The 27484-nt window shown below is 51.1% G+C and overlaps 12 protein-coding genes across 12 annotated transcripts; 6 read left to right on the top strand and 6 right to left on the bottom strand.

Moving 5' to 3' along the window:
• The first annotated feature begins 310 nt into the window (after positions 1-310).
• BJX67DRAFT_280910 (uncharacterized protein) lies at positions 311-1172 on the top strand. The gene is made up of 3 exons (XM_071026658.1): positions 311-569; positions 633-680; positions 757-1172. Exons 1-3 carry the CDS (start codon positions 455-457, stop codon positions 1071-1073), a joined length of 480 nt encoding a protein of 159 aa, XP_070889329.1. The 5' UTR covers positions 311-454; the 3' UTR covers positions 1074-1172.
• Positions 1173-1666: 494 nt separating this feature from the next.
• Positions 1667-3802, bottom strand: BJX67DRAFT_280905 (protein kinase family protein). Its single transcript, XM_071026657.1, has 2 exons — positions 2890-3802; positions 1667-2833 (listed from the first exon to the last, which is right to left on the bottom strand). The coding sequence occupies exons 1-2, from the start codon at positions 3643-3645 to the stop codon at positions 1820-1822; spliced, it is 1770 nt and encodes a 589-aa protein (XP_070889328.1). The 5' UTR covers positions 3646-3802; the 3' UTR covers positions 1667-1819.
• Positions 3803-4185: 383 nt separating this feature from the next.
• BJX67DRAFT_280794 (uncharacterized protein) lies at positions 4186-6226 on the bottom strand. Its single transcript, XM_071026655.1, has 7 exons — positions 5890-6226; positions 5593-5818; positions 5218-5534; positions 4823-5149; positions 4675-4767; positions 4539-4619; positions 4186-4484 (listed from the first exon to the last, which is right to left on the bottom strand). The coding sequence occupies exons 1-7, from the start codon at positions 6073-6075 to the stop codon at positions 4254-4256; spliced, it is 1461 nt and encodes a 486-aa protein (XP_070889327.1). The 5' UTR covers positions 6076-6226; the 3' UTR covers positions 4186-4253.
• Positions 6227-7289: 1063 nt separating this feature from the next.
• On the bottom strand, positions 7290-8529 carry BJX67DRAFT_280844 (uncharacterized protein). Its single transcript, XM_071026656.1, has 2 exons — positions 7538-8529; positions 7290-7400 (listed from the first exon to the last, which is right to left on the bottom strand). The coding sequence occupies exon 1, from the start codon at positions 8175-8177 to the stop codon at positions 7602-7604; it is 576 nt and encodes a 191-aa protein (XP_070889326.1). The 5' UTR covers positions 8178-8529; the 3' UTR covers positions 7290-7400; positions 7538-7601.
• A 3717-nt stretch (positions 8530-12246) lies between these two features.
• Positions 12247-13287, top strand: ergS. Its single transcript, XM_071028345.1, has one exon. The coding sequence runs from the start codon at positions 12416-12418 to the stop codon at positions 13064-13066; it is 651 nt and encodes a 216-aa protein (XP_070889325.1). The 5' UTR covers positions 12247-12415; the 3' UTR covers positions 13067-13287.
• A 1108-nt stretch (positions 13288-14395) lies between these two features.
• On the top strand, positions 14396-15102 carry BJX67DRAFT_378326 (uncharacterized protein; the record flags this gene model as incomplete). The annotated part of the gene is made up of 5 exons (XM_071032321.1): positions 14396-14584; positions 14644-14654; positions 14708-14829; positions 14888-15004; positions 15062-15102. The coding sequence occupies 5 exons, from the start codon at positions 14396-14398 to the stop codon at positions 15100-15102; spliced, it is 480 nt and encodes a 159-aa protein (XP_070889324.1).
• A 251-nt stretch (positions 15103-15353) lies between these two features.
• BJX67DRAFT_280732 (PaaI family thioesterase) lies at positions 15354-16072 on the top strand. The gene has a single exon (XM_071026654.1). The coding sequence runs from the start codon at positions 15407-15409 to the stop codon at positions 15974-15976; it is 570 nt and encodes a 189-aa protein (XP_070889323.1). The 5' UTR covers positions 15354-15406; the 3' UTR covers positions 15977-16072.
• A 97-nt stretch (positions 16073-16169) lies between these two features.
• BJX67DRAFT_378324 (uncharacterized protein) lies at positions 16170-17096 on the bottom strand (the record flags this gene model as incomplete). Its single annotated transcript, XM_071032320.1, has 1 exon — positions 16170-17096. One exon carries the CDS (start codon positions 17094-17096, stop codon positions 16170-16172), a length of 927 nt encoding a protein of 308 aa, XP_070889322.1.
• A 1590-nt stretch (positions 17097-18686) lies between these two features.
• BJX67DRAFT_345276 (SIR2 family NAD-dependent protein deacylase) lies at positions 18687-20254 on the bottom strand. Its single transcript, XM_071028344.1, has 2 exons — positions 19717-20254; positions 18687-19633 (listed from the first exon to the last, which is right to left on the bottom strand). Exons 1-2 carry the CDS (start codon positions 20030-20032, stop codon positions 19005-19007), a joined length of 945 nt encoding a protein of 314 aa, XP_070889321.1. The 5' UTR covers positions 20033-20254; the 3' UTR covers positions 18687-19004.
• A 51-nt stretch (positions 20255-20305) lies between these two features.
• BJX67DRAFT_345274 (pyridoxamine 5'-phosphate oxidase family protein) lies at positions 20306-21719 on the bottom strand. Its single transcript, XM_071028343.1, has 2 exons — positions 21370-21719; positions 20306-21314 (listed from the first exon to the last, which is right to left on the bottom strand). The coding sequence occupies exons 1-2, from the start codon at positions 21431-21433 to the stop codon at positions 20578-20580; spliced, it is 801 nt and encodes a 266-aa protein (XP_070889320.1). The 5' UTR covers positions 21434-21719; the 3' UTR covers positions 20306-20577.
• A 121-nt stretch (positions 21720-21840) lies between these two features.
• On the top strand, positions 21841-24284 carry BJX67DRAFT_345264 (aminopeptidase P family protein). The gene is made up of 11 exons (XM_071028342.1): positions 21841-22115; positions 22175-22339; positions 22388-22420; positions 22474-22601; positions 22666-23058; positions 23123-23166; positions 23219-23252; positions 23304-23525; positions 23581-23699; positions 23752-23878; positions 23942-24284. Exons 1-11 carry the CDS (start codon positions 21908-21910, stop codon positions 23969-23971), a joined length of 1503 nt encoding a protein of 500 aa, XP_070889319.1. The 5' UTR covers positions 21841-21907; the 3' UTR covers positions 23972-24284.
• A 43-nt stretch (positions 24285-24327) lies between these two features.
• On the top strand, positions 24328-26879 carry BJX67DRAFT_280630 (protein serine/threonine kinase activating protein nimO). Its single transcript, XM_071026652.1, has 3 exons — positions 24328-25116; positions 25240-26562; positions 26618-26879. The coding sequence occupies exons 1-3, from the start codon at positions 24604-24606 to the stop codon at positions 26735-26737; spliced, it is 1956 nt and encodes a 651-aa protein (XP_070889318.1). The 5' UTR covers positions 24328-24603; the 3' UTR covers positions 26738-26879.
• Positions 26880-27484: the final 605 nt, after the last annotated feature.

The raw sequence follows: 27484 nt of genomic DNA, 5'->3' as shown, positions 1-27484 counted from the left end.
TCCTCCGGAAACCAACCCCAAAGCCGTTCACCATCCTTGGTGCGTCCGTGATCTTCGCGGCGTAAAAGCACCCCTGAATAATCAAACTCACTCCCCAATCCGACATCCGGACCTCACAACTTCACAGGCCGTCCCGCCCGGAGCAATACCCAATTTGGGCATCCTGTGGATCGAGAAAGTGCAACATTGTGGAGCACGGAAGACTCGATTTCCAGACCAATCGACGATTTGCGGCGCTCAAGCCAATGGTAAATTTTCTATGGGTGGAACGACAGGCGTTGGACCTTATGCATGTCTTAAATCGACGTCAAGTCACCATCTGCTGCCTCGGTACAGGTTCTCCGATTTCCTTTGGTATAAAGAGTGGGTTGGCCTGCTGTTGCTCGATTTGAATCCCCAACCCCAACTTACAGCTTTTTCTTTGGTACACGGTACATTTCTCCTCGATTTCATAATGAAAATTTCCCTCGCTGCCGTCGCTGCCTTTGTCAGCGCCGTTACCGCCGCTACCCTCCCCCCAGCCTTCACCCTTGTCGCTGATGGGGGATACACCGTCCTCACTGACGGCGGTATGCCGCCCCGCGAACCCAAGCCCTAACTCACTTCAAGTTCTTTCTAACCCGAACGTACAGAATACCTCTACATAAACGGCAACGCCACCACAAACGAAATAGCCCTATGTATACCCCCATCCCTTATTCATCCAAACACGCGATAATAATAATAATAAAATAATAATACTAACAATAAAAACAGTCCACTCATCCCCCTCCACCGGCGCCGTCACATTCACATCCAGAAACTCGACTCCGACGGGCTGGCAGAACCTCTACGTCGTCGAGAAGGACGTCCTCCCCGTCGGTCTGACGCGTCCGCACTCCGGCGCTGTCCCGGAGGGGGCGAGTATCAATGACTTCGGCACGAACGAGGCCGGGTACTTCACTCACGCGGGCAAGGATTATTTCGCTGTTGATGGGTACAGTAGTAACCCGCAGAAGACGATCTATTGGTACGGGCGGCATAATAGTGTCTATCGGGGCGTGAACTTGTGGGTTAAGGAGTTTAGGGAGTAGATGTTGATGGATTTTATGTCGCGGGTGTCTAGCGGTGATTAGGGGGTTGGAGAGGGTCGCTATCTAGCTATAATATGGATAGCTTGAGCCTGTAGTGAAGACGACTGGACAGGCTTGTCACTTTTTGTGTACATGGTTGATACGGCGTAGTATTCTTATTCAGATAGGGATGCTCTCGGGATATTCGATTCTTGCTCTCTACTGATGAAATGGATACCCGCTGCTTGATTTTGCGGAAAGATGGATCGAAAGCCAGATAATAAAGACAAAGACACCCAGAGATGTCAAGTCCATGAGGAGAATGAGCACAGGGATTCCGAGCTTGCGGTCTACGGAAACTGTAAGTTCGCAGTAGACTGGGACAATATCTGCGATGGCAAAGAGAAAGGCATTACTCACTATGGAACATACTTGAGAAAACGGACAAAGCAATTGAAGCATAGCATGTGCATATCGTGTACATGGTTATGATACCGGAAGCTCAAAGACTTCACTTTCCATATGAACATTGTATAAACCCCGAAAATGCACACAAACTTGGATCAAGATCCCTTGACCCAAAAACGGAATAAATCTTATTGTATCCAAAAAAAAAAATAGCCCATGCATGTAAATCTAACCATAATACTGCAATCCATCCAGGCGGAGAAATTAGCTCTCACTTTGTAGATCATCTTCCCGAGTAATCATTTGACTGGGTTGCCATGTGATGCAAACCCATTAACAAGTTGCATCGTGACTGTGGCTCAATAAGTCCGGCTCTTTGTGACAGACCGGTTCTCATGATGTGTTTTGGAAGGCTGCCGTATATTAAAAGGGGAGCTCTGAGCCTGTTCGAAGGCCCTGTCGGATGCATTCTCGGGCACAGGATTTGGATGCCGGAGGTATGCTTCATCCGCTCGAGCCCGGTCTAGTATTGCTCTTAATTTCCTGCATATCTTCTGTGACGAGGATCGTTTGTTCTGATCGATGACAATCATTTCTCTCAGGACGAGGTCCAGGATGTCATACATCATCCACGAACAGCGTGGATTTTGTTTAAGTTTATTAACCCAGCAGACGACGGACGTCTTCACTCTCTGGTAGTCCGGCGAATAGAACGAGTCGGTCCTAAGTACGTCTCCATCACTGCTGCCGTCATAGAGTCGCCGGGAGGAGAACTCGGGAATACCTCCATATCCGAGAATAAGGTATGTCAGAAACTCCAAATACAGGCATCCCAGGCTCCAAATGTCGAACTTTCGCGAAATCCAGCATCTCCGCTGCACATCAGGGGGTGAATAGGTTGGGGAAGGAATAACCCCGTCCGGATCGACTTTGGACCTGGAACGTTCACCGCGCACACTGGCCAATCCGAGGTCTGCTATCTTGAGAATCCCAGGGTCATCCGAAACCTTGAACCTGAGTATATTCTGAGCCTTGATGTCCCCATGACGGCCGAAGCGGTGGTTCTCGCTCGAAGTCAAATCGGAGTTAGTGAATTCGTGGAAGAAGCTCAAGCCACTCGCAATGCCAACCATTTGCTCCAGCGACCATGTGAGAAGTTGAGGGCAGAGCACTGGGTCTGGGTTGTCTTCCCAGTAATCCTTTAAGTTCCCGTCTGCCCAAGGGAACACAAAGTGGTAGCTTTTTTCTTTCTGATATGTGAACAGGAGCTCAATGAGGTGGCGGTGGCTGGATGCACCAAGGTCGCGGTACACCTTTCGCTCGTTCTTAAAATCGTCATGATGGAACATCCGCTTGATGGCAACCATGATACCCTGTTATGTAGCTATCAGTAATGGCGCTCCGAAGCGACCGATATCGTTTCACTCACGTCTCGTGCGGATGGTGTCTCGAGTAAGTGGTGGTCCTCATGGATGCAGGCTTGAGAGACTTCCCCAAAAGCCCCTGCCGATTTCTGCTTGCCTCTAGACGCGGTGTAATCATTCCTGAAGGGAAGAATATGCAGATCGTCGAGGTCGTAGTGCTTTCCTTTCTCAAATACCGGGCCCAACATGCGGTACTGTTTCTTCTTAAGGCGTTTGAGAGACCGCGTATCCCATTCTCTTAGCACTTGGATTGGCTCCCCTTGCTTTGTTTGGAAGTGTATCGCAGATAATTCGGTTTCGTCTACCCTAAATGGAAGGTTTTCGTCGCGTATACCGGCCTTGATAAACCGGATGATGTATAGCGGCTTTTTCAGGTCAACCAAGATGGCGAAAAGTTTCGGGGCTCCCAGAGAAATTAGCTGAGCGAATGAGGATATGCTTTCAGGGCCCACGAGATTGCTCTCTGCGAGAAATTCGGACACATTATCCTTTACTGCGGACTCGATGATTGAGCGTGGGACGAACTCGCCTTTTTCGATGGAGTCTACACGGTGCTCTCGGAGAGAATTCTGCAGCTTTCGTAACGTGCCGAGCACAGGCGTGTTATCCTCCGGTAGAGACCTTGTCGACGATTCACGTTGCATAATCGGTGCATCTGGAAAGGGATTCTGCAATGTGGGAGATGCAGAAGTGGACTCAAGTTGTTGAGGATGGTCGCCGGAGGCCTTTAGCGAGGGTCGACTCTCGCTGCTGAGCCCCATGCCGTGAATCCAAATTCTCAGCCTGAGACGCAGACGAGCGACACAGAACGTGATCGAAGGGATTGAGGAACACGGAATGGAGAGGAGAGACCGGTGCAGGGGAGAGTGCGAGGACACGGGCACAGGAACCTAAGGCAGGGAAGCCGGAAGATCAGGGTGCAGAAAAAGCGAGGGAAATCAATGGAGGGTCATGGAAAGTCAAAGCTCAAGACAGAAGGACTCGAGTCAGGATCTGCTGGAGAAAAGCCCCCTCGGGCGTCGTGAGGGCACGGGCAAAAAGCAAAGCAGCATCCCACAGGGAAGAAAAGTGACGGGCGGGCAAAAGAAAAAGAGCCTTGTCCAAGACACGATGGGCAATCTGGGTCGCATCTCGCCCACATCCCTCACGGGAAGTGCCCAGGTGAGCGCCAAAGTCTCCTTCGCGCGTCGAAAGGTTCGACGGGCGCCTGGGATCCCTAGTGAACTCGACTAGAGCTTGGCACTGCAGGGATATTGTCCCAAATAGGCAACTACGAGGCTATGCGCAGGTGCCCGCGAAGCACGATGATACATTCGACATTCTGGGAAGCAATACTACTTGCCCGGGTTCGGTCAACAGGTTTCACGGCTCAGGCTCCCCCCTTTTCGTCAATTCTGGGCTCCAACAGCCCGAGTCTGTTCCGGTACTCCCAACTCAGATTACTCGGCTGCAAGCGGCAGCGCTCGTACCATAAACAAAGGCGCCATAACACCACCACGAAGACTGTCAATGGCACTGCCACAGCCACCATCACCCAGACAAACTCAGAAATTTGCAGTCCTTCCCCATCAGTCTTGATAAACTGGGTGGAAAAGAAATTCTGGGGCCAGTCAGCGTCATTGGCAACACCCAGCGCAGAAAGCAGGAGGCATACCTCAACCATCGTCGTGGGCAAGAAAACTAGCCCAATGATGGTGAGTACTTTCACAGCAGCGGCATCGCGGGCACTGCGCATCTGTCATCGAAACACATAAGTTCTGTTCTCTGGTCCCATTCCATGCAGGACCTACCGTGAGTTGCTTGATATCAGCGCTCTCCTGGTGGGACGCTTTTGCCAGCTCTCTCAGGGTTCGAACTTCTTCATAACCCAGAAGGTCGGAAAGCTATATTCACCATGGTTACTGCCCCTGATCTCAGGTACGCGGGGAAGACTCTTACGAGATTCTGAATAGACTGCACCCGAGTCTGCAGCACCCTCGCTCGCTCGTGGTAACTTTCAGCTTCGATGGCAAACTCCCCAAACTCTCCGATAACAATATGACATGTGCAGGCACGTTTGGTACCCCTGGCCCAACACCAGATTTCACAATATCTTCGACAGCCTTTCTTGAGTCGCTTGATGGTCTGCGCCTGGGTTTGAATAATCACGAGCAGATCCGTGATATAATCCTCCAGTTGCTTTAAGTCCTGCCTGTCGGCTTCGACGGACTTAATAGCCCCACTCTCTCGATTGCCATCTATTGGTGTCGCAATTATGCGGGTCGACTATGTGCGCGTAAGCGATATGACAGTACTCATGGTAGAGTATCCAAGGGGTAACGACAGAATCCGACCTTGATTCTCAGTTGCTCTTCCAACCAACACAAATAATCCATCCATCCCAGTAGACTCTCGGCGACAACACACTTATGAATTGAGAAAGGCCAATTGGCCGGGCCCCCGGAATCCCATGTTGTGCGAGAAATCGCTTGGGAGACGTCACTTTCAAGGGCAGAGGATGGCGCCAACAGCAGGAAAATTGAAGCAGACTCTCGGGGCATGTTTTCGAAGTCTGCCAACTTGTGATAGACTCCAGTTTGGCGAATCGACCAGGGGCATTCTGGGAGTGACCTGCCGTTCCATTCAACACGACGCATAACATATGTCAATTCTATCCTAAATCAGCCTTCCACCCCGTTCTCCAGGGTGGGTCTCTAGGCTCAGCTTACCTTGAATATGGAGTGGCCGCAGCCACGACTCTTTTGCCTGCAGTATCGGGAATCTATACTCGTTCTCGAAAGATTTTAGCCCAAACGTATGGACGGTTCTCCACACATTTGGAAACACTTCATGTCTCCGCAGAAATCGGTCAAAGAGCTCGCGAGAAATGTCTAGCGTTGACCAAGACCGCATATGGTGAACCGTATAAATCCGTCCACACTCGCCGGCTCTTGTCTGTCCCCAGTTAACACTAAGCGTCGTCACTAGAATTGCGCGATCTCTTCCGACCGCGGACGTCGACATACCGTAATGGCCGCGTCCAACTCTGTAATCTGATTTATTGGCACTTTCGGCCCAGCCTCCAGCGCGCATTGTCCGGCTTCATCTTCATTTCGGTCAACAATCGATAATGTGAGTTGTGGCCGATTGTCCTTGGCCTTGAATATCTTGTTTGAGTTGGCGTTTGCTCTCTGGAGCATAAAGCGATCCATATTAATGTCGACCTGGGATCCGGCTAGGTAAACATCTTCAGCAGACCGCCCGTTTGCCTACTTATGGATTTCTAAAAGCGCAGCCTTCGATAGAGCCGCGGTATGATAGCAAGGTGAATCACATCCAGCTCACCAGCCGTGCAATGCAGTAACCGGGTGGGGTAGAAATCTGGCGGTCTGCCTTGACGAGGCACTCCTCGGGTTAATGTCATGGCTCTCGGGCTCCCGCTGATGCACGTCACCTGGGCCAAATCAACACTGCCACACTTGGCGGGGATCGAGAACGGCAAACCAAAGCGGAAATCAATCATCAGAATGCCTTGTGCAGGGCGAGCCTCTTTTCCAGATCATTTCAACATTGAGTCGAGGTAACTTTCTCGACTCCATGGGTTCGCTTGTGGGGGTGGGCGTCGGCACCCGCGATAAGCGAGGCCAAAGACTGCCGGGCTTTGATCTCCCCAGCTTCGGTGGGATACAAAGGTCTTGAGGCATCGAGACGAACAAGATGAGGCTCACGTCTGATTCAAAGATACGTATCGCGAGTCAGCCGAAAAACTCCCAAGCAAATACATCCAAATTATACAAATTGGTCAAAAAATATCGCTGAATGGAAAAGATCCACCGAAAACCTGTCTCTACCGGTACATCTTCAATACCCTCCTTTCCCGGCTCCCACCAAATCACATATCAGCATCACCTGCGACACCGCTCAATCTGGGCCTGCCGACGATGTCAGACAAGACCGAGGGAGAAAGCCCGCGGTCCAGCGATCGGGGGGTGCGAACGAACCTCGGTGAGAATTAACTGCGCAGAATTTACATATACAGTATATTGGTCGAGTTGCAGCTGGGGAAGCGGAATTGTTTGTCAGAATAGTGCTCGGTATCGCCGGAGTTGGATCGGCTCATACATCAACACGAAAACTCGAGGTCCCATATTGTTTTCGAAGCAATTCAAGGAGTTTCTTCTGATCCATGAATTTTCCGCCTGCGCGATGGGGGATGCAGCAGGTGGGGGAGAGAGCCTCCATGGCTGGTAAGAGGAAGAGGATACTCGGAGACAGCAAGAAATAAAGAGCGTAGATTTTGTTTTCTCTTAACACGAACAAACCTCTTGAAAGAACATCACGATGACTTTGTGCAATGGGGCGATCAGGGTGTTTATACCCGGCCCCGTGCCGCCGCACATGTCCGCCTCGCTCGGCGGCCACCGATCCGTCTCACAACCCCCGCCCACGAGAAGATAATTGGCCAGCCTTCACGCATCTTCGTTCTTCTGACTCTTGGTGTTCAAGACGGCGTCTCGCGGCACGATTCGACGTCCTCCTGGTCATTTCAAGCAGGTCAGATTGGTCTCATGAGGCTCTCGCCACGAAGCCCATCAAATCCAACACTCCGGAAGAGTGGATGACGAGAGATGACACTGTACGATGACGAAAGTAGCAGTGGGCTTCAAGACTCACCTCGCTGAGGGCAGATGGAACTTTCAAGTGGTATTGGGCCTGGCTGACCTGATGGACAGCCTTGTCAGAGAAATGGATTGAAGGAATCAGACGGCAAAGAAACCCCTGGCGCCTTGCGCAATGATCCAATCTGGAGGCGCGCCCGAAGAGGACACGTCGTACCCTGTCCCCCCCATATATGCCTCACCGAGTCCGGTCGCACAGACGGAAAAAGAAACGGCATCAAAATCAACGGTGGTGGGATAGTTATACTGACACTGACAGTGAAGTTGTTGGGCGGAAAACGCTTTCGCAGCAATGCGATGAGCTTCCCGGGATTGAGGTACTTATTCGAGATAACCTGCTCAACCCATCTTGCTGGCGGATTTGCCTCCATTTTGGGGTGAAATCTTGAAGGAAGCAGGGGCAGGACAAGAATGGGAAAAAGTGCGTCAGCCAGTGAAACAAGAAAAACGCATGCAAGGCTTGTCAAGAATGGCCTTCGATGTTCGTGAATGCCTCCGCCCTTGATATAGTGGCACCACGTTTGAGCCGCATGCTGAATTGTATCTTCTACTTCCTCATGGATGCCCAAAGACAACTCGAGATGCATGACGGTGGTCAATGTCGCCTCAACCAGGAGCTGCTTGACCGGAGTCATTGGATGATGGAATTAACCGGGAAGCAATCCTCTACCTGAGAGGCCTCCGGACAAGAACAACACCACGAGAACCACAAACAAATGCGCTCTACGACCTGTTTGGCCAGTCAAATTGGAGAGTTGCTGTCGCTGTTGCGACCGCCTCCTCACTTGTCCATGGATGGGATCGATTTGCTTTTGTTGCTCTTTGCAGGCGTCACGAGGCGGCTCAAAAGAAGCAACCAAGACTTGGCCTCATCGCCTTTCTGGATCCCCCCCGCCGTTCCTGTCCCGAGAATTTTCATCCTGCTCGCGCCCGATGATAATTTCAAATGTGGAGATCGAAGTGGAGCACACCAAATCGGTGGGATCGGGACGGGACGACGAGGAGGTTCCGCAGTTTTAAGCCCGCAACGAACGACTCCATCCTCAGAATAACGTCAGCCAGAAGAGCTTCACTTGAAGGGGTGATCCCTTTTCAGTGGAGCGGCAATTTCCAACAAATAATTTAAGCCCTGCGAAGCAGGTCACGAACAGGGATATCTCCACAAGAATGCAATCTCTCGCAGTTGTGGGGCTTTCTGGGGGTGCCAGACCCGACATCAATTACGCATCCCCGTTGCACAAAGAAATTGACTCCGCACTGGCCCCGGTTCGAACGTCCAAGGCTCCACCCATAGAAGGTTCTCCAGGTATCCTTCTCGAAAAACATTATTGTCTTCGACATGTTTGATCCAAGGGATGGCCATTCAGACTTCCCCGCCCAGTCCCGCGTGCCGGGGAGTGGACAGAGAGAGACAAGAATGACACTGACGCGCAAGGCTGGCAGCAACTCAGCACATCAGCTGGCCACTTCACCTGAGGCGCAACTCACACGCAGATCATCAGGCTTCCATGCATCGTCCAGCAATCGATACAACAGTCTTTTAAGCTTGGCACTCCAAGAGCCCTCCCGGACCGTCTCTCCCCGCCTCACACGCTGCGATATCCATGTACAGTAGGGATTTCACCGATATCCGACCTCCAACGCCGGGTATAGAAGCGTCCAGGTGAGGCTAGAAGGTATACATTGCCAATATAATTGTGATAACCTCGAAAAATGTTGAGAATACTCCACTAGAGCTAGACTTCGAATGCATATGCGCCGCCTCGCCGGCCCCGGGAAAGAAATATTACTTCCAGGCTGACGACCTTGCTATGTGTTGCCGTTACGTTCTTCCGGAAGCTCGAACACTACTACTCCATATATACCAGGAAGTTTACTTCAAAGCTTGGCCTTTGACAGATATTCACCTAGTTTGGCTAACGCTGTGGTCACAAAGAAAAGGAAGCAGGGAAAGGAAAACAAGAAGGAAACCTAGTCTCGGCACACCGCAGGAAGAGGAGGTATACGAGCAAAGGCATGGATTGGTAGCCGTCAATGATGAGCAAATACAGGGGTATAGCAATGAATGATTTTATTTGTGGTCAGACCGGGTCCTAAGCCCCACTCCTTTTTGAAAGCCCGGCCGCTGTTGTGCTGGGGATCGAAGTTAATGCCATCTGTGTCCTCCCGATCATCCATCCTAGTCGAATCCTGCTTAACCCTCTTGCTTTTGGGTTTTTCCTCGTCATCATCCGTGAGTTGCTTCTCGCCTTGACGGTCTGGCAGGGGCAGACTCCGGATGTTGACTAGGTTGTTTTCCGTCGGCTGGAAGTATAGATCACGAAGCGTTTGCAGTTGATTGACCGTACCTTCTTCAAGCGAGGTGATCCTCGGTGTGGTACTGCCGCTCCACTAAAAGAGTCAACCCTTCTAGTGAAGGGCTCTTTCTGGTTGACACTCGGACTCCGGAGGCCACGACGCCTCGTCGCAGGGCTGCAATTGGCGCCCCATGCCACTGTTTCGGAGCCATAACGCCGAGAGCCGGAGAGACAAAGCCTGGGTGTAGGTCCTCTTTGAGAAAAATATGGCGATAGAGTCCACTAGTTGCACCTTCTGAGATATTGTTCTGTTTCATCAAATGCTCCTTGTCTATGATACTCGTTGGGACCTGTCGATCAAGAATGCTGCTCGTCGTAGATCGTCGCTCTCTGTCATCTAGTCAAAATCGATAAAGTACTGCAAGTCGTTGGTATGAATATGACAACTGGGTCATGATCTCGATCACACTGCGTGTGACAGCTTCCCCGAAGCTGGATCCCGGTTATTGCCAATGTTAAGCTGAAGTTGATGAGGCCCGGGTGCGACCAAAGGTCCACCTATCCAAACTTACTTAATCCATATTCTCTTGGAACCAGCAGCAAGTATCACGTAATTGCTTGCCTTCAGTTCCGATCACAGTGTAGGCCTGAGGGCTTGTAGACTTCAACAACCGGCAGTAATCTTCTGCTAGCCGCTCGACCCCGGTTTTTGTGTCCCCGTGCTTCATCTTTCCTCTCCCATCCGACTTTGATGAGTCGAAGAGTTGGCCGAAGACACTACACTACACCAAGGCCACTCTCTCGGATGACAGATGGGAAAAGTCTACCCATCGGGTCAGTGCTTCATTATTGGGATGTCACTTCCGATCCGCTTTGTAGGTTTGCTAATCCGGTCTATCAGGGCGAATGGTCGACCCTTCAAACGGACTGTTGAGGTGAATCGATGGATGTCGGCGCGGGAGACGAAGGGGGAGAATATTTTTTCAGATAGAGGGATGTTTTTGTGGTCACATACAAGATAGAAAGGGAGCCGTAATAGATGGGTGTACGGCTCGGTCCTTCCTCGAAGCATGTCATGTTGGTGAGGGGACCCTTTGGCGTCGCATTCCAATCATCACTTGTCTGGGAAAGAAAACTGGGGTGCCCCCATTCGAGACGCGTCAACCATGGTCTCACCCACCTGTGAGACCAAGGCGCGCCCCTTATACGTCTTTCAGCCCCCGCAAAGTGAGGAATGTCCGCAGAGTCCGGGCGCGAACAGCTATCTTGGCTCTGAAGACAAGCTCAGCAGGGCCCACTTGGCTAAACCTTCGAATCTCCTCGCGGTTTTTGACCCATGACCTGAGATGCTTTTTCGACCTTACCAGTCCTCTCAACCCGTCCTGGAACCCCCACTCTTTTTAGGCAGCATCGTATCCAACCTCCATCTCGAGGCTTTCCACGGTACATTGCGCGGCTGAACCCTACGATCGACCCGTACAGATGGTAGGCAACCGCAAAACCGTCCGCCTGGCCGGTGTTGAAGGAGGTTTGGGGGTGGCTGATTTCACAATGACGTGGGCAGGGACACCGATATAACAGCCATGAGCCGGCAGGCGAAGATACACGCTTGGTCCACCCGATTCATCATGTTTAATATTGTCCTATCGCCGGATTCTTTTCGAAGAACCCGGACTGAGTGACAAGGGAGAATGCAGAACCGGCACAGTGCAACGAAGCCCGGGCCGAATCGCCAAATAGCAACAACAAAACAGAAAAAGTCTCTCCTCGCGGACGAGATTGGCAATTCAATATGGGGTTGCCTCTCAGATGACTCGAAATCGAGACTCGGCACATGTCCATGCTGTGTGATGACCTCCCGTTCTCCCTTCGCCGAGCCAACCGAATGCCCCGAGTCGGCTGAGTCCGTACTCAAGGATACATCCCACCCCAGCGACAGTTCAGACTCCTCCCTACGCCCGCCATCGACCATATTTTCTACCGATTTTATGAGCGTCACGTCCAGCCGCACCAGCTATGAAAGCGTACCTTCCCAAGAACCGGCCCTGCCGCACATCGCGCAAGAACAACTGCACACACTCGCCTGCCCGGGGAAGAGACTTGCGCCTCTAGGTACAATTCAACGGCTAGCTGCTCACTACGGTGAAGTTTCGCAAATGGGAATCCTCGATCCTAGCTATCAGGTGTTCGTGAACCGATCCCAGACTGCCGGCCTCTGCTACAAAGTCCAGAATAAGGTTGCAGTCGTTGGAGGAAATCCAATGGGTGAGCCGGATGACTTCCCCAAACTGATGATCGAGTTTGAAGCGTATCGCAAGAAACGGGGGCTCGGTATTGCCTTCCTAGGAGCCGATGGTCCCATGGTAGACTTTGCGAAACGAATGAGGAGCTGGTCGATCGTCGAGTTCGGCAAGGTGCGCGTGCTCAACCCAGTGACCAATGAAGTACTCCAAGAGAGATGCGGAAAGCGCATAGTCTCGCAGAGCAAACATCTTCTAAATCCGAACAAAGGTGGAATTATCCTCGATCTTTACGATCCCGCGCAGGGGATTGATGCTGAGCTCCAGAACGACCTGATGGCGATCTACAAAAGCTGGTGCACCGAACGCAAATCTTCCCGACAGCCACAAGCCTTCACCACGGCGTACGAGCCATTCTCAATGCCAGAATTGATGCTCTACATTTACTCGAGAGGTCCCGACAACCGAGCAAACGGCTTCGCGGCACTGAGGTGGATCGGCGCGAAGAACGGCTACCACATTGACCCGTGCGTCGCAGTCCCAGGATCACCACGAGGAATTAGCGATCTCCTTCTCTTTTCCGCCATGGCTTTGCTTCGACGAGCTGGAGTGTCACATCTCAGCTTCGGCTGTGAGCCTTTCGAGCAAATCGGGGAGATTTCGGGGATGATGAAACCCATGAAACGATTAACTCGGTTATGCTATCGGTTTACGTTTCAGCGGCTACCACTCAGTGGGAAAAGGGCGTATCATGAGAAATTCAGACCAGATGATGTGCAGGACTCGGCCCTTTTCCTCCTCTTTCCATCGGGCGTCCCCGACCCACGGCAGGTCATAGCCTTGGTCCATACCGCCAATATCAGCGTGCGCAAGTTGATATTCGGGGAGGTAACGTCTGTCTCTAAACGATTATACTTGAGTCAGAGCCGAGTGAGGACCATGAATTTATTCTCAAAAAGCCCCCCAAACCCTGAACATTCTTCTTAACGTGATGCCTCGAGGTACTGGAATGCTATCCGTTAAGCATACTTTCCCAATGAGCCTGTCAAACCGACATCCTATATATCTATTCACCCTTTATATCCTTCTGTTCATTTTGTACCTAATTGCTAAAGGTATATTATATCTCCTCCGCTGCCCTATTTCCCAGTCTCAGCACTCACAGTCTAAAGGCTTGCCTGGGTGCCACGGTAGCAGCACATTGAAAACCCCCTTTCCTTCCACGTCTTTTAACACTAGATGTCATGAGAGTTTGTTACCTGCAAAAAGCCGACGGGTTTGCCCCATAACCCAGCCCGCCCAATTCATCCAGCATAACCTAGGGATCAGGATACACCGAGGAAGACCGGAGTCCGCGGAGACCTGGCATACATGCATCCGCTTGTGTTCACACACACCCCTCAAGCCCACATCGTACAGGGAATAAGCTTTTCGGACTCTCAGTTTAATAAACTGCTTGTTTTATAATCCTTACGAGGGACTCTCGAGAACTTTTGCAGATTGAGTGGGTTCACAAGCAGTAAAACAGCTCACCAGGATACCCTCGTCGACATACGCGAAGTGTCTTTCAAAGATGAAATGACCGCAACTTGAATGAGAATATTGAAGTGGTTCTAACACTTTCTGAGGAAGAATATGGCCTCTGGAGGAAACTAGTACTCTATGCAAGCGTGAGCCGCGTGCCGGGGAAACGTCGACCAGAACCCCGAGAACAGGAATGGTCGATCTGTCGAGAGGACTAGTAGATGAGGGCCTACAGGATGCCTGATGAGCATCTATTGTCGGCCACAGAACTATCAGAGATGGAACATATCTCCGGCTGCCAGCGCTGAAGTCAGCCGTTTTCGGGAGCGAGCCAATCAATAATTTTGGTATAAGTCAGCATCGATCAAGCTAAGTAGGTTGTTGATATAACATTAGGCTTTGTCTGCAATATACTTTAATTTGCAGTGTCTCCTACCTCTAATGGCCCGTCCGTACGATGCATCTACCACAGCCGACGAGCTTGTCCATCATGTCTCCGCCGAGATCAGAGACAAGGTGGCTCTCACAACAGGCCCATCACTGGTCAGAATAGGTGGAAAGTTTGTCGAGTCCATCGCTTGAGCCCGGCCTGGTTTGATAATTCTAGCTGGCCGAATCACAGAGAAGCTTCAGCAAACAGCTGACGCAATCACGAAAGAACATCCTCGAGTACCCGTTCGTCTGTTGCAACTCAACCTGGGTTCATTAGATGCAGTCCGCAAAGCAGCTACGCAGGTAAACAGCTAGAATGATGTACCACATGTCGACGTACTCGTAAATAACGCTGGCATTATGGCCACGGAATTCGCTCTTAGTCCAGAGCGTTACGAGGACCAAGTTGCGATAAATCGTCTCGAGCACTTCCTCTTCACAAATTTGATCATGGATAAGATCCTCGCATCTCCGTCGCCCCGCGTAGTTAACGTCAGCAGCGATGGACACCGGCTCAGCCCCATCCGTTGGGCGGATTATAATGTCCGGGTAAGGTGCTCTGTTCCAAATGGTGAGGCCGCACGTATCCCCTCTAACCGTAGCTTCAGGAGGGAGAAACGTATAACAAATGGTCCGCATATGGACAGTCCAAGACCGCTAACATGTTAATAGGGTTTCATTGGCAGAGAAATTAGGGTCGAAAGGCCTGCGATATCATAGTCCGCGCCCAGGCACCATTCCCACCACTAACCTTGCCAACGACCTTGATTTCACTGTGCTGCTGTCTAACGTGCGTATGTGCGATATCTCTTATCCTCAATTTATCTGCAGGAGCTGACACGCGAGCTACAGAGGCCCTCGATAAATCCCTCAGCAACGAACAGGGCTGGCGCCAGTCTCTCTCCACAAAAACGGCTGAACAAGGAGCAACAAATATAGCCTATGCTGCATTTGAACCGAGTTTGCGAGGTGAGACGCTCAACAATAATTCTTGGTGATACATGCTGATCAGTGTTGATCCCGCAGATACAACTGCCGACTGGCGGACCCATGGACGGACACTTTGAAGCCACGGACCACAGATAAAGCGGAAGCTTCGAGGCTTTGGAAGCTTTCTGGGGAAGCTGGTTGGACAGGAGTTCAATTGTTCAACGTAAAACGGCCCGTTTTTCACACAATCCAGCCCGCCCAGGATGCGCTAGACTTTCGGAATATCTGGGCGCTGAGATGCCCGTAAAGCCGAACCGAACACTGGGGCTTGGAGCCGAGGCGCGCCCCCGCACGTGTCCCTCCCCCAAGCCATCTCCTGCTATAAAATCCTCAATCCATCAATCCAGCCCATTGCACCGCACCGCTTCGCTTCGCTTCAAAATGACAGACGATTCGGCCCACTTCCAGTCAATACCATGGGTTGCGCAACTCCTCCGCGACGACAGCTTCGTGACCACCCCGTTCCGCTCACGCATCGTCAAATCCTCAACCGAGGATAGCCTCTACTCAACAACGATCAACTCTCCGTCCACCATCTCCGCCACTCTCACACAATACCGCCGCGCGCCACCGTCCCGCAAACCGTTGTCCCCAAGCGCAATACCAACAGACGAGCTTCGCATCTTTGTGACACTCGGCTCAGATCTCAATGGCTACCCGGGGGTCCTGCACGGCGGAATGGTTGCGACCCTGCTCGACGAGGCTATGGGCTATATTCTGAGTTTGAATATTACAACTGGAGAATTTGGGCAGGTTGGGCCTGTCACAGCGTACCTGAATATAAAGTTTGTCAGGCCTGTGATCACGCCCGGAACGGTTGTGGTGTCGGGGAAGATCGCCGAGGTGAAGGACAACAAGAAGTGGAAGATTAACGGTGATATTCGGGATAAAGATGGAACAGTGCTAGCGGAGGCTGAGTGTCTTTATATTCAGACGAGAAGTAAGCTATGATCGACACTACACACCTTGGTCTGCAGTTGCACACCCATAGATCACCCCTGTATGACTACAATTCTACATTGGGAATCCGAAAGGCGAAGAACAGGTACTCGAATCCAAAATCCCATGCTAGAGCATGGAATATCCCCATTTCATTAGCAATATGTTGTCATCCCAATGATTTAGCCAGAAACGCAGCTATCAGCTATATGACCCCTCCCCTTGATCCAGCCTCGTCGAGAATCTCCTCAACTCCCCGAAAATGCAAGTCAGGAAAGTATGCCTCCCTCTGCCTCTTCGCCTTCTCGACCTCCACGCGGTTAAAGTCCGAATACCCCAGCAACTGCAGCTGTGCATTCACCTTCTTCCCAATCTTCCCATCCTTCTCCGCCTCCTCAACCTGCCTTACAGCATCTTCGTAACTCCGGCCTACAACCTCCCACTCACCACCACTCCGTCTCTGCACAATCCCCAGCAAATCTACCCATGTCACCGTCTCTCCAGCAAGATGCGTAAACTCTTCCCAATCCTCCCTCTCCATCAATTTCGCCACAGCCCTCGCCGTATCCCTCGCCGAAGTCAAGGTGACAGGCGCCCTCCCATCCCCATACAACGTAAATACCCTCTTCGCAAAATCCACCGGCCACCCACCATCCTCAAGATCACCGAAATATCTCCGTCCAGCGGGGAGAACGTACTCGGAGAACCACCCATTCAGGAAAATCGTCCACTGCACCGCATTCTTCTGGGCACGTAGAGCCGCGCGAATGGGCTCCCTTGTCTCGTGCATATACCGCGGCTCCTGTTCGGGATGGCGTTCGACGTTCCCTGTCCATTCGGAGGGGATCATCCGCTTGCATCGCGGGGTGCGTTTACATGCTTCGAGGAGGGCGAGGTGGACGGCTACATGGTCTGGTCCGCTTGCGGCGATTGTGGAGATGACGGCGTCGCAGTCTGAGAGTTTCTCCGTGAGGTCGTGGACGGAGTAATCTGTGAGTCGTTGCTCGATGGAAAGTGCGGAGAGGAAGCCCTTCGGCGTACGTGTTAATGCGATTGTATGGTGTCCGTGGCGGGGGAATTCTTCGTAGAAATAGCGGGAGAGGTCGCCAGCTCCGGCAATTGCGATTCTCATTATGCTGTCACGAGGGTGGTCGATGGTTGGAGCAGATTCCATCGACTGTCAATTTTCATGGGCCCAAGGTATAACGAGGTATACGGCTGTGTTTACTCGATTGGTAAGCGGGTTGTTGGTCTCGTCAGTGGTATGAGGTCTAGATCCTTTCTCACAGTGCCTCGGCAGACACACGAATACCATTCTTGACGCTATCAAATATCAATACCCCTATCCTAGGTATCGAGCAAACTGTATAGGAACAATTTCTGATCCGATCTTTCTCTTTCTCAACGAACGATTCTGCAAATGCTGAATCTATTGCCCAACAAACTCAGAAGGAAAGAAAATCCGCAGTCCAGAAAGAATTCCCAGAATCGTGAAAAAAAAAAAAATACCCCTGTTCACGGCCCACTTTCTTCATGTTTTCGTGGAGCTTGATAGCTGCTGATCCCCAGCTATACTTCTGATGGTTTGCCGTGTGGGTAACAAGCTCAGGAATCAGCCTACGATTTCCCTGGGCCAGTCGCTTTTGTCCGTAATGCTAGTAACAGTATCGGGCCAGAAAGCTAATTATAAATCTTGAGGAAGGTCGCCTTCTTGAACGCTCCTTTCCTCGCCCAGCTGTGATGTCTTTCCGCGCGCCAGTGGGTGAATCTCTCCACAGGATCAACGTCAGTTTTAGGACAACGGGTAGGGATGGTCGCAGTCTGGGAATCAAGGTCATCCGAGTCGAGTTCTTCAGGATCGAAATCAATCGAGAGTCGATCTCCACAGCTCCTCTCGTTCCTCCAGTTCGGTGATTCTAGCCTTCACACTACTAATAGCATCTTCCACGCCCGCAACAGTTTTCAACACCACCTATCTTCGAGGCCGGATATTTTTGGTGTTCCGGGGTGAGCGACACAGAAAACTTTCGGCACAAAATTCACGAAACATTCCGAGCCTATCATCTAGGAGGCTCTTGTTGTCAAGCCATGTAACAAGCAACCGCACCTGATTATCCAGGATGGCAATAAGCCCCTGTTCGTCCAGGAGAACAAGCAGGTCTACTTCCCACTTCCTCTAGTCTGAGCGCCAGGTCCGCAGTTTCGAACCGAAATCTTGGTATTCCATAACGATGGCCTTAAGTAATTTTCGGGAATCACGATGATGTGATGGAGCAGCTTTGCCTCAGTGTGGGATAATTCATCCGGAAAATAGTTTCTGGGAATGAGGCTGTATTCATCCGAGTCTTCCAAGGTTTGATGTCGTATAATCCCAAGATACGTATTCACATGAATGTAAGCTGAGTCGTATTCCTGCCTCACCCAGTGACATCCAATCTGCGCAGATCGTAAAGCCATTCCAACCCTCGTTGTTTTGAGCTGTGGTTGGACCACCGTGGTATATCTGGTGGAGCACGAAGTTTGAGTCCATGTCGTTTGATATCTTCCAGTGTACACAGAGGGTAGTAATCGGGTGGTATCAACCAGGAAACGAAGAACTCCCCATTTTCCTCAACTTCATCTGTGATCAGTCAGTGAAAACTAACCTATCTTTGGGAAGCCTTTACCTGCGCCATGGTCGTTTTCTCCCCCGGCGGGATCACCCATTGCGAGTCGGATTGGATTTTTTTTTTTTTTTGGAATATTCGGAATAGATAAGGAACGGTGTCCGGAGACCAATATAATATAGAAATTTAGAAGATAAGTAGCAGCCGTTTATAAAAGACAGTGTCGGTGGTGAGAAAGAAGAAGAAGCTGAGGTGCTGCTTCATGCCTCTGGGAAAGCAAGCACTCCCTGAACGGCCAGCGGCGGATCACCGCTAGGCAATAGCCAGCTTCTCCCGGAGGAAAGACAGTGTTGTCTCCCAGTCAGCGGATGCCATTACCCAGAAAGGGTCTGTCAAACTACCCAGGTGGTTAAGAGCAGCGCCTGCCGACACAATCAGATATCCCCGATAACACTTCTCAAAATCTCCGGCACAAGGACACCCGCGTCTCCCTCAAAGTACCAGTCACTCGATGTCAGTCTCACTGAGCCCATACTCACGGGATCCATGTTCACAACAGCCACCCTCGCGCCTCTCGACCGAGCCTTCTCAACGTAGCCCGCTGCCGGATAAACTCTCGAGCTCGTACCAATGACCAGCATCAGATCGATCCTGTCTTCCAGCATCCACTCATCTACCAAGTCCAGAGTATGGGTGGGGAGACTCTCCCCAAACCAGACAACACCCGGCCGAAGGAGTCCTTCTTTGCACTCCGGACATTGTGGGAGGACATCGCGACTTAACGGTGCGAGGGGTACCCTTTCGTCGGAGATATCTAGCTCTCTTTCTCCACCTGCCTTCATGGCATCGTCCAGGGATTTTGATGCCTCCTCGCCGGTTTTGTCATCCGATGATGGGCGTGGCTCTGGGAAGTTCTTCGGTATAGCGAGGGCGGGGACAATTGGGTCGGTGAAATCGTTCGCGCGCGAGTAATTACAGTAAAATGAAGTGCATTTGACTGTGAAGAGGTTTCCGTGCAAAAGATGGAGTTGATCGAGTGGGTGATTCGCCCGTTGTGAGAGACCTGGAGTGAAAGCAGTCCATCAGCATGAGTGTCGTACACACAATATACCGTCGATGCCCAGAACAAATCATTGAGAAACCCACCATCAACGTTCTGCGATAGCGTAACAAAGTCTTTATTCCTCCTCGCAAGTTCCGCTAGCGCATAATGCGCTCTATTCGGCTGCGCTTTTAGTGCCATATGTCTTCGATAACTGTAAAACTGCCAAACTAGGTCCGGGTTGGCTTCGAAGGCTTCTGGGGTTGCTAATTCTGTCGCGTCGTAGGATCGCCAGAGGCCCCCTGCTCCACGAAACGTTGGGAGACCTGATGACGCTGAAAGTCCGGCTCCCAGGAGCGCCATAATACGCCTGCTCCCTTTCAAGTACTCAGCAAACGATGTGATATCCGTGGACGCCATGGTGGGGTATTGCGCGTTGTGAGGCGGTGTTTAAAAGGTTGCGGGCAAGATCTTGGTGAGTTGTTTTCTCGCAGCCCGCAGAAAGTCTGGCCGTAACACATTAAATAATTTGTACAGTACAGCAAGCCTCCGAGCGGCTCTGTGTGGTATACCAGAAACCTATGAAGATCGCGACGCGAAGGGAGCTCGGCTCCAGCTATGACGTGGGGTGATGCGGAGTCGCTCTCCGGCTGCCAGCGCCAAACCACAGTCCCCACACAGCAGGTCAAGTTGTGGAACTTGGTACGGCCGTCTTTATTTTATTTCTTTATATCTCTTCGTCTATCTGTTTTTTGTTTATCCACTTATTTTCTACCAGCCTTGCATATATATATCCGTCGGAGAACCACTCCTGTTTGGGGACACATACAAAGCGAACTATGTATATATGTGCACTCCACTTCCACAAAGATTGTATTCATTGATAGCATAGGGGTGTCAAGACACCCGGTATTGCTCAGCTAAAGCTAGTCAAGCAGAAGAACAATGTCTCTCATTTATAGCCATTAGTGGTCTTCCTCTTTCGGAAGAGGTATCCCCACGGCCGACTTTGCATAGGCTTGATTCTGCTGGCTCTGACTTGCGACGTACGAGGTGATATACTCCGGAATACCCTCGACTTTGTTGAGAGGACTCGGTATCGGTTCCCCGAACGTCTCCCAGACAGGGACCACTCCGGTCCAGACACGCTCCGTAACCTCCGCGTTATCCTTGTCCTTTTTCTCGTCGGAAACGCCGCCGTCGCGTATTTTGCCGCTCCCATCCACGACCTTAACCTTGAGAATCACAGTAGATGACATCTCAGCCTTGTCAGGTGGGACTCGGGAGTGTCTCCAGCGGTCCGAAAGAACAGAATTGGTGATGAGCTCCATTGCCCAAAGCTTTTCGGCTTCGTCTATGACAAGCTTCGCGTAACCATGGAGTATCGCCGAACGATAGTTGTAACTGTGCGAGTTCGGTGTGAGCGATAGGATCAATCCGTCTACTTTGCTAGCGGCGACACAGATAGGTAGGCCGTCGCCCTCGGCGGCGCGTGCTAGGTTCATAATCCGCGAACTGACATAGCCGTGTAGGTAGCAGTCCAAGGGTTCGTCAATACCAGCGGAAGGATAGTCGAAAGAGCCCATCTGCCCGATCATAGGTAGGATCGCAGGGAACGGGTCAGAGGGGCCGGGGTTGAAAGAGACATGGAGAACTTGGCTGGAATTGATTATTGAATGGATTGCGCCGAGATCATAAGTCGCTAGGATAACATTAGAAAGACTAGCAGAGTATGGGCGTTATGGAAAGGGTCGCACCTCTGTGGTTGTATCTGTTGGCGGTGTTTGACACCCGCTTTGGGTAGGCGAGAGACTTCCCCATGTTCAATCGTGGATTGTACGCTTTGCAGGAGCGCCTACGCGGTGGAGCGGCTCTCTTTTAAATGCAGTTTGAGAAATGGAAACAGTTCAACATGAGTCACCCGTTCCATGCACCTATGGCGTATGTTTTACTTCCTTCAGCGATGAGGCCTCGAATCGTCGGAAGGGGAGATATCCACTCATGTCTTCTTTCGAATAAAGAAGAGCGAACCCCATAGGCCAACGAACTTGACAATCTGGATCCCATCTGAGGAAGTCCATCCGAGATGCCACGCCCTGGTCATGACAGTTGGAGCAGCTGATTGAAACGAGTTACCAACGATTGGTTGACGGCGCCGAACAAGGCTGAGAGCCTGAGGCATAAAAACGCTCTTTAAGGAAGCGGTCAGCGAGCGCAGCGGATCCGATAACCAATTCTGGCGCCTTGATCTTGCGATAACAACTTCAACCCGATCCTCGCTCAGAAGCGTTAAGCATGGCGGCATGCAGGTCATTTGTGCGCCAATGGCCTCGTTATCTTGGTCGCCCAATCCCAAAGGCCGCCCTCCCAAGATTGTGCCAGCTGAGTGTTGAAACTCAAACTCCGATCAGTCGTCGAGGGTATGCTTCCATCTCCGCCTCGGAGCTTAAATTTGGACAACCACTGCACGAGACACATCCACATCTTCTAGGCCCTGGGGAACGTGGGTATAGTCCTACCACTAAACCCGCGCAACTATAACTAAATCGGGACAACTTATAGTAACGCCCGGAATCACTGCCCTCGAGTACGCCCAACGACGTTCACGACTCGCAAACAAGCTCCCGAAACATGCAGTAGCCGTTCTGGCAGCCGCGGAGGTTACATATCGGGCTTCGGGAATCTTCAATGAATACCGGCAGGAATCGAATTTCTTCTACCTCACCGGTTAACCTCTCCTGCGATTTGAATGGGACAGTTGGCTAATTAAAGCAGGCTTCAATGAGCCCAATGCTCTGGCTATAATCGGTAAGTATACTTGTGAAGATTGGGCGATGGCCGGACAACTGAGACGGCGATAGTAAATGACGATTCGGGTGATAATCATCTCTTCCATCTCTACGTGCGAGAAAAGGATCCAAAAGCGGAGCGATGGGACGGAGCTCGCTCGGGCACTCAGGCCGCAATAGACGTCTTCAATGCCGACGAAGTAAGAAAAGCCATCGTCCCTTGCTGATCTGATTCAAAAACTGAGACAAATGCCTTGTTTCAAGTCAGGTGATATCGAACGTATCGGCGAGATTCTCCCGAAGATTATTTCGGATGCAACGGCGATCTACACGGATATCCCAGCCTTCAATCCAGGAAGGTCATCTCTACACCGATATCTATATGGCCCTTCAAAGGCTTCGGAAAAGCTCCAGAAGCTAGTCAACATTCAGAAAGTCAAACCACTGCGACCAATCCTTAATGAAATGAGGGCCTTCAAAAGCGAGGATGAGGTCGCCCAGCTGCGCCGAGTTGGCCAAGCATCTGGACGAGCTTTCACGGAAGCTATGAGGCAGCAATTTACCAAAGAAAAGGATTTGACCTCGTTTCTGGAATATAAATTCAAGGTCAAAGGCTGCGACGGAAGTGCCTTCGTACCTGTCGTTGCTGGTGGTTCGGTATGTGAATTTGAATTCCTGTTTACGAAATTCTTCTCTTCTTCTTTTTGACTAACAAGAGTAGAATGCCCTGAGCATCCATTATACAAAGAACGACGATATACTAAAGTATGTCCGATAAGCGTGGCATGGTTTTTGATTCGCTGACCGGGGCGTTTAGGGATGGGGATATGGTGTTAGTTGATGGCGGTGGCGTGAGTATCCCAACCAGCAATTTTCGAGGCAATGCTGACCATCACATACAGGAAATGGGCACCTACATCTCGGACATTACCAGGACGTGGCCGGTTAACGGCAAATTCTCGGGCCCCCAACGCGACTTATATACGGCGGTATTGAACGTACATCGAAGTTGCGTCTCTCTCTGCAGAGAGAGTGCTGGGCTTTCACTTGACCGCTTACATGGTGTGGCTGAAAACGGACTAAAGGACCAGTTACACCAACTAGGCTTCGATGTTTCGGGAGACGTACGTCTTCCTTGCGCGAGGTAGACCGCTTTCAATGCTGATCACCATTTCATAGGCCCTGAGGACGCTTTTCCCACATCACCTGGGGCATTACGTAGGACTGGATGTCCATGACTGCGGTGGGTATTCCAGGAGTCACGACCTTAAGGCTGGCCAATGCATCACGATAGAGCCGTGAGTATCACATTCGCTGAGTTTTCCGAATTCGCGCTGATTTCCCGCTTAGTGGCATTTATGTCCCGGATGACGACCGCTGGCCCGCGCGGTTTCGAGGCATTGGGATTCGTATTGAAGATAGCGTCTGTGTTGGAGATGACAATCCAATTGTACTAACAACTGAGGCAGTGAAGGAGGTAGGTTGTCTGTCGTTCACCACAGGGGTGCAATGAAATTGGGCTAATACTTGCATGACACAGATTGACGACATCGAAGCCCTCCGGGATTAGATTTGAGGAGTAATATAGACAGATACCCTTTGCATATTGTACGATAGAAAGTCGCGGAGATGGATGTTTACTTGATGAGGTGCGTCGCGGATGGTCTTCACCTGTGGTAGAATCGAGGTTCGGACGAAAACAGTACAGTAGTGGGAGATAAAAGACAACTTGAATCAAGAAAGCCGCGGGATATGTTTGCCCCAACTTCAAGAATTTAGTCGAAAAGAATCGCGGTCGCGGGAGTTGCAAGAATGAACGCGGTGGTTGTCTGGTGCACATCCCGTAGTCAAAACAAACGAACGGGGCTCCACCAGCCTTCGTCTGACACGCCGAGTTTGGCTTGCCTCCTCCATCCTGCAGCTATTCATCCTCACTCCTCCGATTCACTCCCACCTTCAGCTCCTGCACCCTGAGGGTCCCCTTAATCTGGCACTTGATTGCCGCGAGGCTTCTGCCCTCCTCACTGACGTTCTCTATATTCTGCTCGCTTTTCCTCCGCGTGTACAATGGCTCTTTTCTAAGCTAGTGTTTTTTGCCCTTCGAGACGTGTCGCCCTGTCGCGTGCTCTCCCTCCCCTCCTTAGCGAGCTTTGAGTTCTCATTCGACTCCTCTCCTGAAGTGCTACTGTATATTGTTACCCGATGGCAGCAGTATTCATACCCCCTTCGCGCGAGACCTCCCTGAACATGTCGACTCGCCGACCACTTGCAAACGTGCCGAATGCCACCAATTCCCCTCACAGGGTAAGCCTCGTGCCTGCCAAACGTTCCCGGACGGCGGCTGCACAGGTTGATATCCCTTACGGCCAGCCTCCTCCGAAGAAGCAGGTGGTGGAAGGAGCCGATGCGGATACACAAACCACGATACAGTCGAAGACCTCGAACGTCCAAGGTACAGATTCGAAGCTCTTTTCTCGAAGGACGAACAATGGCCACCCGAGTGCTTTCGAGAAGAAGCTCGTGGCTGCCAGAGACAAGGAACGGCAGAGTCAGTCGAAAGGTACAAAGCAGGAGAAACCCTCCACAGAGAATATTTCGATCAAGCAATGGCAAAGACACTACCGGAAGGCGTTCCCTCACTTTGTCTTCTACTTTGATTGCATTTCGATAGATGTGCGCAGCAAATGTTCGAGACAGGTTATGGCTCTGGGTGCGGTAAGTTTCGCTCGTCCTATGTTTTAAGATTGACTACTCGATTGTTTACTTCCGCTCCAACCTCCATTCAATCCCACCCCTCAATACACCAAGTCTCGCAATGTACACTAACGGAATCTACAGCGTGAGGAGAAGTTCTTCTCGCGTTTAGTTACCCACGTTGTTACATCCCGCCCAATACCACCAGAAACTGACAGACGTGCACCCCCGGATTTTACCCACAACACCTCCCAGGAGTCTGCAGGGGATGGAGTAATGTTGCAAACAATCAATCCAGCCGAACTGGAAATGCATTTACATCTAGCGGTGTGCTCCAAACGCGAGCAGAGCCAAGATGTCTTGCATCGAGCCCGCGAGATGGGAATGAAGATTTGGGCCGTCGAAAAACTACAGCGGATGATCACCACCATTAATGATGCCGACATTGCAAACCCAAATGGCCATCTCTCACGCAGCAACCTTGGTAGCCAGACCAAATCTCGGGGCAAGGACGACCTTTCACAGGCTCTACAGAACGAACTTAACGGCCCTTCCGATCGCAGCCACTTATCTGTGCTCAAAGATTTGGTGCTTTTCAAGGGTCCCTTCATATATGTGCATGATATGGATGAGAAAACACGACCTGTTATGGTTCGAGAATACCCGAAGGTTGCGAAACGACAGGACGGCATCTGGCCTCAATTCAGAAGTGCCCCTTTGGGAAAGTGTCCATTCATTGAGGAAGCCCCGACGAAACGCGACGCAGAAAAGCCACCGTCTCGCCAGGAAAAAGAGAAGAAGACATTCATCAAGCCCACAATACCGCAAGTAGGCAAGGCAGTGGAAATGAATAAGGGAGTCGAACACGTGCCTCTCAAGAAGGAGCCAAGTCCCATTGAGGAAGACGAATCTCCCCCCCAAGCAGCTAAGCCGGAAGAGTCACAAGACATTCCTCAGGAAATCCCACTCTCACCTAAGAAGAGCTCAGAAAGTTTTGTACCGCCCCAACTTCACCAAAAAGGCCCTTTTTACCACGGCCGGGAGCCTGCGGCTTCCGGTGTACAGCCTTCCAATATTACCTCTGCCATTCGCTCCCAAATGGTGTCCTCTACGGCGGCCGCTCCCGGCGCAAAGGCTGGGCTGAGCAAAGAGGTTCATGAATTGAAGCGCAAAGTGCTCGAGAAAAGTAACGGCGGATTCTCGGCTGCAGTAAGCCATGTGTACCGCCCACTAACAACTGCAAATATGATGGCCGACAAGGAGCACGCCGACAGGATGAGTAAGCCGACCCGTCCTGAGAAGCTTGGCCATATAGAAGAGGAAACCACGCAATCGGAGAGCAACGATACGACAAAAAGGCGGGCCAATGCTCGTAGAAGCGGGGATCAGAGAAAGAAAGAAAGACGGAGGGATCCGAAGCCGGGATACTGTGAGAACTGTAGAGACAAGTTCGACGATTTCGATGAGGTAAGCGACTACCTACGAAACGCGCAAGGCAAAGCGCTAACCCTAATACGCGCAGCATGTAATGTCCAGAAAACACCGGAAGTTTGCAGCGAATGGGGCGAACTGGGCTGAGTTAGACTTACTACTCAAGCAGCTAACGCGAACGCCCAAGGAAGAATATGATCTTGATGCCTAACATAACCGGCTCTACCAAGCATGACATGACCAGCGATCCTATGTACAGTGCATCTACAAGCGTTTCGAATGGCTTTCACCACAACATTGCTTCTGCTTCCTGGCTTACTCGACATACACCGGCTTCCCTCGACGCGGACTTGGCAGCGTTCTATCCTGCATTTTTGTTAAGAATCGCATACACTTGATAAGAGCCGCGTGGACTTTGGTGGCTTTGGCATGTAGTCTTCTTCACTCGTTCTGTCCTCTTTTACAGTCTCTGGTTTTTTCTCTTGATTTTCTGCTATGTCGATATTCTTGCACCTATTCCATGTTCCTCGGAACAGTGGCATAGCACCGGTGTTCTTGGATTTCTTGATCTTCCATCGTCGACTCCCGCCATGCTTTCGGCGACAAGCGCATGTCCCCGGGCAGGAGTTAAGCTCAAGTGCCTATACGGTTGGCCGAAGTTTTCGGAAGTTATATGGCACTCCCAACGCGGCAAGGAGATGCACTGCGTCAAACCCCCACCCACGAACTCATTACGAATCTCGATTCTTGCATCAGCATTGTCGTCATCTAGACGACTCTAATTTCGTTTCTTTGTTCTTTTTTTCTCGTTTACTGGGCGGACGTTTTCACGGGGTTGCATCAAAAGGCCGACTACTTGGATCGGTGCGGGTGGGTGTGGTGTTTTCAGAGGAGTTTCTTTATTAACCGCTTTATTCTTTTCGTCCTGGCCTACGTCTGTCTCATAAACCTGGGGCTC

Source organism: Aspergillus lucknowensis (assembly GCF_044049455.1).
Source record: "Aspergillus lucknowensis strain CBS 449.75 chromosome Unknown BJX67scaffold_6, whole genome shotgun sequence".
Classification (NCBI taxonomy): Eukaryota; Fungi; Ascomycota; class Eurotiomycetes; order Eurotiales; family Aspergillaceae; genus Aspergillus; species Aspergillus lucknowensis.
This window is presented reverse-complemented; position numbering and strand designations above follow the sequence as displayed.